At 38.5% G+C, this 15465-nt stretch overlaps 1 protein-coding gene across 12 annotated transcripts in view; it reads right to left on the bottom strand.

Moving 5' to 3' along the window:
• Window positions 1-3216: 3216 nt before the first annotated feature.
• LOC136855385 (carboxyl-terminal PDZ ligand of neuronal nitric oxide synthase protein-like) overlaps window positions 3217-15465 on the bottom strand; it is a 514751-nt gene continuing 502502 nt past the window's right edge. For 5 of the 12 annotated variants that reach the window (XM_067132320.1, XM_067132323.1, XM_067132319.1 and 2 more), the window contains 5 exons: window positions 11983-12133; window positions 9834-9982; window positions 9306-9521; window positions 8556-8720; window positions 3217-6394 (listed from right to left, as the gene is read on the bottom strand). In XM_067132320.1, the coding sequence (XP_066988421.1) occupies window positions 5687-6394; window positions 8556-8720; window positions 9306-9521; window positions 9834-9982; window positions 11983-12133 (1389 nt within the window). In that variant the 3' untranslated portion in view covers window positions 3217-5686. Of the gene's footprint in view, window positions 6395-8555; window positions 8721-9305; window positions 9522-9833; window positions 9983-11982; window positions 12134-13140; window positions 14900-15465 lie in introns of all 12 variants that reach the window. The other 7 variants (XM_067132317.1, XM_067132316.1, XM_067132315.1 and 4 more) reach the window with 3 other exon arrangements.

Here is a 15465-nt window from a genome sequence, read left to right on the forward strand (position 1 = left end):
AGACTGTTGGTCATGATAACCGCATAGTATGTTCTTACACTGCTGAATCGTGGATGAAGGCCTCCTGCAGAAACCGCAAAGGTTTGTTTCAATCAGTACCACTAAACGTAAATTTAAATAAAACTGCAACCACCATTCAAACATAAATAAACAGGGGTTAGTCAAGAAGGCAGAAGTATAATTTTGAACTTACAATTCATGTTTGTTATGTTGCCATTTATTTTAGGGAATATTTTTTCATGGTCTACGGTATCTAACTGCTTGTACTGTACCTTAACCTTGGCTGAATAAAATGTTAGTCATTGGTTAATAGTAGGCCTAAATGTTGTAATTTAAGAAAAAAGATTTAAATCACTGCATCATACCCATATTTCTGTAACTATATATTTCCGACAAAAGTCACATAGGAAAAAGTAATTCCATATAGCAAAAATGTAGGAAAACATAATAAAAATTCTATTTGCTTTCATTATTTTCAAACCTCTCACTTAACTGTTTCGTAACAACAGCTCCTCCACGCACCCACTTCCTTGTCTAGACATATACTGTTTTTCATCAATTTATTCTTCTGTTATCTGTCTTGCTTTCCAAATCAAAATCCCTTCACATTCTGTACCTTCCCTACTGATAATTAACATTATGTCACTATAAGCTGACCGTTTCCTCTATAACTACTAGCCCTATACAAAGTAACCATTATTCTTCTCAGAAATTCTTTCAGAACCTTTCCCTCACTCGCGCATGCATTTTCCAGAGATGTAACAAAGTACTAGGACCTTTCCCTGAAAAAATCGGGACGCCATATCTTAAAAACTAATCACAGAATTTTCTTGAAAATATCTCGTTATGTTTCCCACACCAAATTACTCTAGAAATAATAATCTAACCTAACCTAGGGGCATGGCAAAAAAAAAAAAAAATAAAAAAAAAACGGGGCTGGTGCAACACTAGCATGCATCTCAGGAATTTGGTTCACTCATACCTTATACACCATGACTAGTCACCACCATACCACAGGATCTCATTAGAGTTAAACTGACTCCTAATGTCTTTCCAATGTCCAACCCCTTAATTCCCTTCTCATAACCCTCAACACTTGCTTTTTAAGCATACCTCAACTTACTTTAACCCCTCTTATTGTTCAGTTCTGCCTCTTATGCACACTTAGTATTCAACAATCTTCACAATTCACCCTTCATAAAGTCTGTTCTGTACTGTATTTACTTCAGACAGCATCTTCCCATTTGCGTCTCTTACTCTGACATTCATTTGCTCATTACCTGTGTCACATTTACTTACTTGTAGAAAAACCACTTATTTCCTCCAAAGTTCCTGTTTACATTCACCCCTCTATCTTCATTACTTACCTTCTTTTTATCTTTTGATTTTCTCTACCTCTCCACCTTCCTGCATACCTGTACATGATCTTATGTCATGCAACTGTACCTCAATCTCTTTCTCCTCCCCATCATACCTCTCCTTTCCTTCTTCCATTACTTTTGTTTATTTCCTCTTTTCATCCACCTATAACCACAAAAAGTTCCTGCTTACTTTTATGCTCCTTCTACCTACCTGTTTAATCCGAGCCCTGATTTCGTCCATTTTATCCTCTATGCTCCTCTCCCTTTAGATGAAACTCTCTTAATTACATTACAGTCACATTTCCAATCTTGCAACAAGAAGAGTAAACAAACTACGATAAAGTATCCTTACCAGTTCATATTAGATCATACATAGCAACATGCTTTACATATGCTGTATGTATATCTGAGTATTTTTATTTTAATTCATTTTAGTATAAAATCCATATCCTCCTTATGAAATAAGTACTACTGTTCAAGATGTGCTCTCTAAATTGTACTGAACTGAAAATTTGTCAAAGTTTGTAGCTACCATTTTCGGCAGTGAAAATTATATTTCTTTGAATGTAGTTTTGTATACTAGGCTACTCTGGTTCTTATTTTTATTTATTCTGCTTCTAATCACTTCTCATTTTAATATTACATACAGAACAGTGATTTATTCAAGCAATTTGACTTTACTTTGTGTCCTATTGAATTCATATTCTTTGTTCTGGAAAAGTATGCAGCATACATACAGTATTTATAAAAGCAACCAATGTTGATTTGTTGGTCTGGATGGCTGTCTACAAAGTACCTCAAAAATTTAAGAACTGATTCAAATGCAGTTTGGTGGATAGGTCATCTGTGGACCAAAAAGTAATTGATGCTTTTGGAGACTGATCAAGACATCAAATTGGAATTTTTTTTCATCTTTTTGTAAATGGGCAAGGGCAAGAAGTACAGTATAACCACTATATCAAATTTCTAGACTCATGGCTTATCAGAAGGATTAGCTCTTCAACTTGAGCAGACAATTTTGAACATAGCAAAAGGAATGTATGAAAAGGGAATGACTGAAGGCAATGCATATTAGGCCATGGGAATAATAGTGCACAGAATCTTTAGTGCTTTTAGAATATTCTAAGCTAAGCATACCATATATAGCACGTCCTTACAAGGAACACTCAATGGTACAGGAATAGCCACGTCTCCTAGTTCTGTGGATTGTTCCTGGCCTATAGCTCACAAGTCACCTAGTTATAAATATATACTGTACCAGAATTTGCTGGAATCAGAAGTCTGTACCCATATGACGCCGTCTCTTTCCAGTAGGGGAGTGTGTATGTGTATGTGCACACATACAAGTCACTAATTACATAAAAGTTCCATAGTTAAGGATTGGGGCACTAAAAAACCAGTCAAATTATTGTTGAACCAAGTTTTGTTGGAATCATGGTGGAATACTGTATCAAAAACTGCATCAAAGGTAACACAACACCTTACTATAATGTGTACATTTTCTCCTTATGCATCCGAGATCAATAAATTTTAGTAAATATGAAATATGTTTATACTTTGATATCTCAGTTAGGGGTATGGATATGTGTATTTCAGCGTTAACATGTAATGATACACATATAAGATACAGTATAACTAAGAAATAAAGGAATAGATATCAGGAGGACTTTCTTTTTATTTTCCTCGTGTTAAATCATCTTCTTATGTAATGACATTCAAGAACAGCATTGGCTGTTAGTTCAAGGCATTTCTACTATAAGTGCATTAAACACCCTTGGGATCTATTAGCCAAATACTGTAATTTCGTAAATGACTTTGCATATGATCGATATTCAAAGGTTTAAATGATGTAGAATTATCCGGAAATAATTTTATTGAAGGATAGATGAAAAAAAAATCTTAAGTACAGTACAGACATCTGGACATCTCATTAACAAATAACAGTACAGAGTGTGGAAACAACAATGAAGGAGAGGTCATTCATTTTATTCATATTATACAATATACCATTACAAAATAAGATAATTCTCACCTTTCACTTCAGGAGTTGTTTTCAAAACTAGAAGGTCAAGTTCTACATAACAGTATTTGTACATAAACTAGAGGTTCTGGCTTCTAGATATGTGACATTAGGATACAAAGGTATTTTAGCAGGTTGAAACTCATAACTGATCTAGGTGAATTCAGTGACCACGTTGTTGATCTGCCACAATGAAAAATATTCATTCTGAACATACACTATTTCTGCAATAAAATGGACTTTACAAATCAAAATGTAGTTCTATTTAAAATTTCCACAAATGCAAATAAAGTAATACAACAGTTTACATTAAAAGGAAAATATGTACTTAATAATACAACAGCTACGTCTGTCATGATCCACTAAATTTGATGTCCATTAAAGGATACATCCCTTTAAGAGGAACTATACTTCAAGTAAAATCAGTTACATCAGTTGCACATAAAACTATTTGTGATGCTTTGGATGGATGTGGCAAATAGTTGTACCGTTATTTATGATAAAACAAAGGGACAGTTAGCAATTATCACGGTTAGATTTACATGGGACAAACAATTATGTGCTAGAAATTTTTTTTAAAGCTCACAACAGTAGTGGTAGTTATACATTTCTATCTAAATAAAAAAAGGGGGTAACTAAGCATCGCTACAATTTAGCCAACATGATTGTTGAAACAAACATCACATATGGAGTTTTGGTTAAACTAATCCTCTCCTTTGTAACTTCTACATTAACAAGCTACACAGTATGTAACCTTGCAATCCCTCCTAAACCAGTAGGAGAGCGAAGGCTGAACTGGCATTCTCAAAAAATATAACAAGCATCATGATCCCTCTATGCTTATGTAATTTGGCTTAAGTGACAAGGGAGAGCAGCCACTACAAACTAAAATCAGACTAGCTCATTAAATAAACAAAAAGAAAAAATAAAAATAAATAAAATAAAATTATGCTGACTAAAAGTAGTACCTTGCTCTGATGTTGGTGTGCAGGTGTGAACATCTATGGCTCCTCTTCTGCCATTGTAATATCATCCAAGAGTATTTACAGAAAAAGTTTTCAGTATCAAGTAATCAGTCGTTAGTATCTTTAAAAAAATTCATACTGAAAATGACAGCATTTCTGAACACTTTATGCACTTACAGCAATGTCAGTTACAAGCACATCAACATCAACTATTGCTTGAACAGGAAGTGAATGAACAGCATGCATAGCATTACGTTACACATTCTGTCTCCAAGCATTTGGCACTGAATTGGCACAATAACTAAAGAAGTCATCGATGCTGTTAAAGTGATGACATGAAGGTTACAGTAAATAAAATAATGACAAATAAATACACATGATGAAATGCTGGGAATTACATTCACAAGGTACTGTACTGAAAACTCATAAAAAGGAAGAAGAAAACAGTATTTACAATGTAGTGGTCACTAGAGATTCCAGATTCTTATGCTTAAATTACAGTATTTTACTGGTCTGATTTGTCTTCTGCTGAGCTCTGAAGCAATACGTAAAAATATACAGGAAGGTGTATCTTAATCTAGGACTGGTACTATGTACAAAGGAATAATGATGGTGATATACAGCGTTGCCAGTGACATGACTAATAAGGGTGCTATAACCTTTATCTGGTCCCCGTCAGGCAACAGATGATATGGCATTGAGTATGACAACTCTGAACATTCCTTAGGTCACTCTTGGAGACATGAGTCCATGGGCAAAACTACTTCCCACTTGACACGTAATATGAGTTCACAATAGATTCACCCATAATGGAGACTCAATTACTGTCTCTAAACTTAGATTAAATATCTTAATTATAATACATTACCATACTTACATTTAATAAGACTAAAAGGAGAGGCTGCTTATAGGTAAGAAGTGACTGGCTTTTTTTTAACTCTCAATACATTTTACATCTTTTTCACTCTTACTGGAAATTATTTGTCCTGCACACAGGTTCAGAGGAAATCAGTAATGGACTGTTTCACATTATGTACTTCTCAAGTATTACACACAACACAAACATTCTGAGACACTGAACTGTTATCACAGGTTTAAAAGGGGTGCAGTCTGAGGTGGTGCTAGCAACCCAATCTAACTATGCCCAAAACAATATGCCCCACATAACCACCCGTATGTATGTCCATTACACAATGCATCACCCCTAAAGTACTTAACTTGTGGCACAATCTGCTGTCATGATTATCTGTTACTTAAGTATTTTAACAGTATATAAACTATTGTGACACTGTTTTTACTATGTCTTTTGTTAATTGCACTGCTTTCAAAGACAGCAAGTCTCATTTTGTTGTATGCCTAGCCCATGCAAGACGTTGGAGCTGGGCTAAGGTCTCCTGTCGAGAGACTCGTTCACTAGCTGTGCGTGTTATAGGACCATTAAGATTCCGTGGAGTGCCAAGGGGTGTTGGCCCATAAGGACCAAGAGTGACTGCATCTTCTGGTACCTGGGCCAGACGCTGAGGTTCCATTGCATACAGCTGTGCAACTGCCTGTGTTACACTCTCTCCTGAAGACTGTCCACTGCTGTCACGTTTGGGATCGCTCTCACTACTCAAAGAAGGCGTGCTACTGCATTCATCATAGCGCTGATTTCCCCGGGGACGAGGCAAGGCTTGGATTTTGGGGTTCAGGTGAGGTTCCTGTCGAGGAACAGCCAGGGTTAACTCCCCAGCATTATTTCCTTCATTACCAACAGGCAATGGGTGTATTAGTGTTCCAGCTGCTAATGATACCCGAGGAGAGTGTTCACGGGAGTGAGGGACAGAACTGGGCTCCTGAAATGCTCCAGTCGGAAGCTGAAGCCCAGTAAGAAGGGAAGTTGCAGAATTGGATGGAGATGGGGGAAAAAGGAAAGGCTGGGTAAAATTACTTGGAGATGGGGTAGGAGGAGGAGGTGGGGTATGGTAGAGGGACACCAAGCCCCCCAGATCCAGCGCTGCAGCTAGCCGACTACTGTGGTCAGGGCTGGTACCGGTGGTCACCAAGAGCTGGCCAGAGAGAGAATATGAGTTGGCCGGTCGCTGCGACAGCCACTTACACACCATGCTTCTGTAAACAAAGGACACTACTGAGCCATGCAGACTTCAATACCAAGAAACAGAGCCTTTCTGTGAAATCCCTTTGAATCTGGTACTGGTGTTGAAGGCCAATTGTTAGGCTCTACCACAGCAGTTAGTTTTGTTACATTTAATGTAAAATTAGCATTACAAGACAAAACATAATTCAAAACTAAGGATATATGCACAAAAAAGTTCATGCAACATGTAGTTCAATTTTTACTTCACTTTGAAAATACATTTATGTACCAACATATTTAATTTTGGATACTGTAAAATATTACTAAACTATCAATCTTCCAAAAATTATGCTACTGATTTTCTTCCAACATATTTTTCTACAACACATGCCTAAGAAGGATTTTTATGCATATTTATAGGCCTCCTTACAACTTTCAATATGACTGATTATAACTGGAGAATCTTCATGCATACAAATGTTGCATTTTATTATAATCAGATTTTACTCCAGGAGCCGAAGTAAAGCAATAATATGGTACCGTAGTTCTATGTGCTTACACAATACCTAGTAGGAAAATTTCTACAGCACTATCCATGCAATACTGAGACAGTGTATATGAAATATCTAATGGAAAGGATTTTGGAAAAAATTTTGTATTGTGTAATACACTGTACATTAAGTACAGCAGTGAAAACAATTTTACATGCTCATTTAGAACAACAATGAAGAGCAAGATAACTTCTAAATACAGAGGTAGAACAACATCAGTAGCACAATAAGCGTACAACTACCTACTTGAAAGGATCTAAGGCATCTACTAAAATGAAAAGGGGAAAAAATCTGACCAGCTCTTAATGACCTTACTATATTAAATTGACATTGTCTGTTTTTGTCTGAGAACTGTAAAAAAGTCTTGCCTACCCAGATATCTGCATATGAGGGCTTCGGAACAATTTACAAATTATATGTGATAAACTGATAAGGCAGTTACATTTATTACTTCCCTTGTCTCTCTTTTCAAGTGAAAAGTGGCCTCAAGTGAATCATCATAACTCCAAATAAGAATGTTTGCACAGCGATGCAAAGAAATTAAATGTAGATTTTCATATGCATTATGCAAAATGCATATTCTTATACTGTCCTGTATTAAAAATGTCACTTATGGTATGTATATTTTCTGATTAATTAAACAGAGTTCAATCTTATTAAAAGACTGACATACGTGTTCAATATGGAACGTAGTTTCTTTTGCAATGATTTAAATTTGCAAGCCATAAAGTAATGAGAATAGTAATAAAAGTTAAAGCAAAAATACATCTGCAAAATACAAAAAATATTTGGTGAAAAAAACGTGCAAATGATATCGAATTTAAACTGACAATGACCACTTAGCAAAAAGCTCTTCCCTACCAAGCTTTTATTCAATAATTTCAAAATTATTTAAAATCTCAATTATCACATGAAGGTGTATTTGGTGCTATACCTGCTAGAAAAGGCCACATTTCAATGGTGAATGTGAAACACTGATTACAATATCTACGAAAAGTGTAAAACAACTTCTTGCTATTTCTAAATTCACACTTGATGTGAATCAATACTTTTAAATGACTTATATATCTTGACATTCACACTTGGTGTGAATTAATACTTTTAAAGGACTTATATATCTTGACTATGTAATTTTTTTCATATAACAATTGCAGTACTTAAGGTAGGCAACACTTCTGTACAGCTTAAAAAGTTGAAGCACACAATGTTTGGTGTAATTTTCTCTCGGCCCTAACTCTATAATAATTATCATAAGACAGTAACATCAAAAAGTTACTGTACAGTATTCTACTGGTTACTAACAAATTTTTCTTACGGTGCATTAAGACTTATTATTAAAAAATACATAAAAATAAGCATTGCTGCTACCTGCAACTTAAAAACAAAAATGAAACAGCAAGCTTTAAAAAAAGCCACAGTAATTTTCTACTTCTGAACAGTAAACAATATTAAAAGTGCATATTCTGATGAACAACTGTGTTTTATACAAATCAAACTTTACTATTGCATAGTTACAAGGAGTATATACTGCACAGCATGGGCTTTCTTAAAGGACCATAAAAAGAAAGGCATGAATCATACCTGTGTTTTTATCTCTGGCGGAGTTGGAATCAGTTGAGTTGCAGCCCCAGTTCCAGTTACCCCACTCCCCGAGAGCTTCACTTCCAAGTCACGAACTTGAAGTACAAGAGCCTGGATGTGTTCTAACAGTTCCTTGTTGTGAACTAACAGCTGATGAGTGCGAGCCTGAAAACATCACGTTTATGAGAGGACTAAAGGTAATAGACGATTTGCTGGGTTTATTTTACATTTTAATCAGTCTAAGTACAATTAACATTCGTATTCTAATTGTCTCATGAAGTCAAGCAGTCAAGTAACCAATTTTGATTGTTCCCAGGTGCCAATAAATTAATTTTTACAGTCTAGTCAAGGATTACAATTCTAGGCATAATCATATACACTGGTTTTAATAAATAGTGTATAAGTATAATAATACACTCGAAATATATTTTGCCAATTTACATGTCGTACATTATTTTAAAAAATTCATGAACTTATAAATCCAGGCAACTCTGAAAATCCTAAATTCTAATAGAGAAAAATCACAGCTTCATAAAAATACACATCGAAAATGACATTTCACTTAGACTATAGGCTGAATACTGAGAAAAAAAAAACCAATTACAGAACTTGAAAGTTAAAAAGAAAAAGCTTGTTACACTGAGTATTATACAACAAAATTAGAATAGAAAGTACTCCCAAGAAGAATTATAAAAGAAAAATAAGCAAAAAATGGTTTTAGAGACCATGCTACACAACAGGGAAAAGTACCTGAGCTTCAAGCCTGGCAGCGGTTTCTGCTGCTAACTGGTCTCTTAATAAGTGTACTTGAGATACTGCTGCTTGTGTCTGTTGCTGTTGCTGCTCCAGCTGTTCTCTTAGCAGCTGAAGTTCATGGTGCACTGAGAGAGGTGTTCCTGCAAGTGGCAAGGTGTCACCTGTAGGTAGGGGCTCACTTAGAGGTGAGGCATAAGTTTCTCCAGTACCCTGAAATAATGAAAGAAACTGTTAGGATGTGTAAAACTATTGACATGTGTAATAGTATTGACATTAAAGCTTCCTGACAATTCCATCTTAACCTCGTAAATATTAAAAATACAACAAACAGTGCTTGTATGTGCCTATCACTTTGAACACTGACAAAGGACCCCAAATATGAACTAACATCTCGTATTTTCAGTAACTTCTCTGTAGATCTAACCATGTCAATTTTCTGGACAATACAAAAAGGTAGGAATGTAAAATAAATAAGAATTCATAATAGAGAGTAGTCAGGAGCTGAAATTCACCATAACGTACCTTTGTTAAGATATCGGATCCAACAGGAGGTGCAAGGGGTTCTAATTTGTTGGGTCGCTGTGGCAGGAGTTCTACGGAGTCCTCATTGACTGTGTCAGAGGGAGACAGAGTCACCAGGTCTTCCTGGGCACTCTCAGTATCTAAGAGATCTGGAACAATAAGAGGCAAGGTGAGATATTAGGACACAGATGTGCAAGATCTTACATCCTATGTTTTGATACTTTGTATAACTGGTAAAGTGCGAATCCTTGAAACCTACAGTAATCATCAAAACTAAAAATCAGTTCTTAAAAAAAATTACACTACAGACAACCACGGGGAATAATATCCCCAGGATCAACGCAGTTCTTCAGGGTTATAGTCTGAAACCAACTGCAGAGAAACACTATTTTTCACGATCAGGTAAGTCACTGGTCAGGGTTCACTCTGGAAATCGATTGATTTGAAGCTGACGTCTGAAATCGGCAAAATATGGATAAAAAAATGTTTGGGACACACATCTTAACAAACTGAACAATTTGCACATGGACGCCTTAAACAGCTAGAGCTGCACATTCTTTTCTTATCTTCTCAGAATGCAGGAAGAAAATAAACTGACATGAAAATGCGTGACCCTTTCAAGAAAATGAAAGTGAAATGTAACTGACGTCAAAATATACCGAAATAGACAGGACCTACCTGGTCACTGTTCCCGTTGAACTTAACTGGAATAAATCACCCTACCAACGATCGACATGCTCAGTTTGACATTGTACGATATGTTATACAGTAACACAAACACGCTGTATAATATAAATCTCCGTGGGTATTGATTTTAAGAGTTCCCTAAAAGAAACCTTCAACAGCGTGCCATTCAACAGCTGGTGGTTCAATTTAAGTGAGACCGAAGACAGACTGGGAACGCAATAACAACAGAGCATGAGACAAAAAAAAAAATCATACTCAAACGTGGTATCAATAAGGCAATGGATAAAAACATCTGAAATTTAAATTCTGTTCATCCCGAGAACTACTACTAAAACATATCTTAATATTTTCTTTTTAATTTAACATTCAGTCTGAAAATAACGTCCGTTATTTTTTATTTCCTACGAGTGTTTATAATGTACAAATAACTTGGATTCACAGCACTGTATTAGCATGGAGTTAAGACTGAGCGAAGCAATGTATGATTCACTCCACTGTTTTACTATGATGTTAGTGAGGAAAGTAACATTTAAATCAGCAAAGTTTAGCCATGGTTTCAATTGTGGGCCAGTTACGAAACTAAATTCATAATGCAATCATACAAATAGTTTAACGAAACTCTTCTCTAAAGCAATAAGATGCTGAGTGACTTGTTTGGCCTCAGAGTGAGTACTTCAGCCTTAAATAACAAATATTAATAGTAATGGGTTTATCATAAACATCCACAAAGTCACAATTACCAATTCCGAATTCTCACCAGCAAACGTGAAATGATATGTCATTTCTCTAAGGCCAGCATACGCTTATAACACACCGAGAGTTATTTCCAACACCGCTACGAAAAACTAGCAGAAAGAGGTATCGCGTATCGGTAAACCCTGCCAAACTCTCTGACTCAACCCCTCTTCCGAACTACATGGAAGCTTTCGTAGCCAGACATACGCATACGGAAACGTTAAAGATAAAACTATTACAACCTTGGCATCCGATGAAAAGGCAAAAATACAAAATGTCTACGGATGTTAAAACATTAATATTTCGTAGCCAGAATGAATTTTAGGATGCTTGTTTCGTAAGCGGAACCATTAATGCGACAACCCTCAACCAATGCAGTTCTTGTTCTAAAAGTTTATCCACTTAATCGTTTAATGATTCCCACATTTAAACATGCATATTTCGATGACTGATTTCTTCTGGTTTCATGAACATTAAGTTTCTCCAATATCTCCGTACAATTATTAGGATTTAAAAGCTACAAAACATACATTCAGAAGATATCCAAACGACCTTCAAAATCAACACTTTTAAGCTATTAGTATTTTTGTTTCAGTTACCTTTTATGTTATCCCCAAAACTGCAGTTGCTAAAACAACTATTCTATAGATTTAGCCTTGCGTTTAAGCCATTCTCCGCAACTACCATTCAACTATCAGAATCAAAACCAGGCTCTTTTCTTATTTACCTTTCCTGGGTTTATCGGTGGAGGCGTCGGAGCCGTGTTCGCTCTCCTCATCTTCAGGAGGTTCTGGCGAAGGAGGTGTGTCTTTGATGGAGATCTTGTGACAAACTTCAAAGGCCTGCCCTACTGTCCTCACTATTCTCATCGCCTGGCTCTGCGGAAACGTCAGAAGAGAAAGGAAGTGAGATTTTCTTCTTGCACTGTTAATATGAAGACGTAGAAAACGTGGTAAAATGGAGGGAATTTAAAATGAAAGAATAGTTAGATTTATTTCATCAAGCATGTGCCAAGACAAGGATGAAATGGGGCTATGAACAGATTTATTATTATCTGATAAAACATTCTTACACAAATAATTGCAGAAATATTACACAAACACTCAAAATATAATTTCAACTCAAAATATAATTTCAACTGGTCTACTCTGCCGTAATATGATTAATTACGAGTTTAATTTTTAACTGATGCTGTAAGGTTGCTGAGAATATGTTTGAATTTGAACCCTTACTACCATTTTCAGAAAACACAAAAAATGTAGGCATGTTTCTTCAGTCACGATCATACATAACTTTGTAATCTTCTTGTTTCTTCCATTTAATACTATGGTTTTAATAATACCATGTCATGGAAACGCAACAAAACATCATATTACAGTTTTCGTTAACAGCTGTTTTCCCTTTGAAATAGAAGTTCATCAAATTATTATAAGGGATGAGGTCCCTGTCCCCCTTCCTGCCCCAACAGAGTGGAGAATCCTCTCAATTCTCGCAGAAAGGAATGTATTATCCGAGATAAACTCGAACTGTTCTTTTTCCTTGGCTATAGACTCCACCAAATTGGCCACACACACGCACACGTGCACACACACACGTGCACTTACACACTCACACACACACACATACATATATATATATACACACACACAAACTCATATGTCATGTTGAATGCACACGCAATACAAATGAAACCTTCGTATACAAGGAACAAAGACTGTCTTCAACTACTTCTTACATGTAACTCACCTTCATATGCAGACATGAAACGACTGACAACATAGTTTAAAACGTGAATTAACAGAACACCGTACCTGTTTCTTCGCTTCGCCCTTACTGGCATCGTATACAGCAGCATTCTACGACAGAAAGATGCAGTATCACTTACCTCCAAATCAACATCTTCAAGACTGACTGCCGTAGGGTTTTCGGGTTGGGCGGACCGCGTGCGACCTCCATTGACGACGCTGGCGCCGCGTTCCGTCAAAAAGGTCACGGCCTGGTGCACGCCAGAAAACGCCGACGGCTTCTGTTTCTTCATGGAGCTATTCCGGGAGGCGGGTTTCGGGGCCTTGGCTTGTGCGGTGCCGCCACCACCTGCTTTGAGGCTGCCAGTGGGCGGGAGAGCCTTCCCCGTGGGGGAAGACGGAGGCTGACTTCCACCAGCGCCTTTTCCCGACGATGGAGTCGCCGATGAGGTGCCAGGGGGTCCCTTAGATGCCTGCGGGTTAGTCGACATTTTGGAGGTGGGCGACGAAGGCTGGGCGGGGGACCTCTTCGGCGCAGGAGAGGTCGGGTTGGTGGTGACTGGCTTGGTTGACGTCGTGGGCGTCAGGGGATGTGACGGCGACACTTTGCTGACTGGCGTCGGCGGCAAGCTGGCAGGAAGGGCTCTGGACGTGGATGGGGTAGTGACAGTTTGAGCCGTATGGGTGGGACTTGTGGGTGGTGTGAGTATGGGCGTCACAGGGCCAGCCAAAACCCCGGGGATGTTAACAGGACCCAATAACCCAGGGTTGCCCAGCATGGAGGTAACCCCAGAGACTGTCGCTGGCGAAGTGACGCACTGAGTCCCAGGCACTGAGGCAGGGTTGGCCACCCCGGCCACACCACCCAGGGCGCTAAACCCACCCAAACCCACGATGCCGGCAATGCTGTGCGGGCGTGCCAATGTGTGTCGGGTATTATAGTGTGAGGACTGATGGTGATGCTGATGTTGCTGGTGATGATGCTGGGCGGGGTGGGGGTGGGGATGAGGGTGAGGGTGGGGGTGAAGGAGGACGGAGTGTCTTTGGGAGGCCGCAGCAGCTGCGGCAGCAGCAGCAGCAGCAGCAGCGGCAGCAGCGGGGTGACCACCATTCCTGGTGGGGGTCACCACTTCGGGGTCGCGGAAAGAGAGTTTCTTTCGAGGACGGTCGTCCGGGACGCACATACTGGCGTCTGTCTCCCCCGGCGGCTGCTTCAGCATGGCGGAGGGGGACTGGGTGTAGAGGGAGTGGGGGCGGCGACGGGCCTGGGGGGTGTCCTCTCACCGAGCCTCTTCCAACACCTGGCCGACTTCATGGCGGGGTCCCTACGCCCCCCCACACACGCCCCTCACCATCACCTGCCCGACCCACACCTGCCCACTCACTCTTACTCACTAGCACCTTAATTTCACCACCTGGGGCAGGGGGGGTGACCTCCCCTGATGTCACTCAATCTTCTGTTCCTACTCTTGAAAGGGAAGGGGGAAGAACAGAAAGGGGGGAGAGGAAGAGGAGGAGGAGGAAGAAGAGAAAAACGAGCAAGTACAAAAGCTACCAAGATACTCAGAATATAAGGAAAGTCACTTCTGGGATGACAGCATCAGCAACAAGGACTGTATGAAGAGTGGCGATGGAGTAGGATATGCAAGAAAATCCTAATCATCTCTTGCTTAAGTCACTGGAGGTTTTCACAAACTCTTCAATATGAACCAACGATTTCTTATTCACTCAGAAACATGATCTCAAGAGTCATATAATATAAGCTTCATTATTTGTCTGGATATGTAAGAGTTCATACTGGTAGAATTCTTATAACTTTGGCCCATTTAGAACCCTAATTTGTCTTTCCTGAAACAAGCATGTTCACAACCAGCAAGGCACTGTTTTCCCTGTCATTCTCTAAGATGAGAGAAAATAAATTTCTTACTAGAGAAACAAACAAGTGATATTTAATAAATCGCAAAAATAGGAAAATTGTTACATGGATTCGAAAATATTTTTCACACAATAATCACTTAATATAGCCTCAGGTGCTTGACTGAACACAAATAAAAAAATAGGCAAGTTTTGAGACGAATCCCGTCGACCACGAACAAACTCTCCTCATATAAACAAAGTAACTTTAACAAACGACCCACGAAATGAAAACTAAATCAACTTAGGGAGGGAGAGAGGGAGGGAGGGAGGGAGGCACCAGCGGTTAAACTAAGCAGTGAGCTAATAGTTCATTTATCAGTGCCAACGTAAAGAAGTTTTTTCTTTGGCAATTGCCCCGCCTCCCAACCCCCTGTATTTCTCTATTTGACCTAACACTGGCACTGCCTTTATGCCACTCTGTTGTGGTTTGTACTCCACCAACTGGTGAAAAGCAGCGGCAACAACAGCGTTTAAAACAACCTGATGCGAAGTGCCAAGATATAAACCAAATTAGTAACAATGACAGCAACGAAAGGATGATTAATAAC

The sequence above is a fragment of the Macrobrachium rosenbergii genome, chromosome 31 (genome assembly GCF_040412425.1).
Source record: "Macrobrachium rosenbergii isolate ZJJX-2024 chromosome 31, ASM4041242v1, whole genome shotgun sequence".
Taxonomy (NCBI): domain Eukaryota; kingdom Metazoa; phylum Arthropoda; class Malacostraca; order Decapoda; family Palaemonidae; genus Macrobrachium; species Macrobrachium rosenbergii.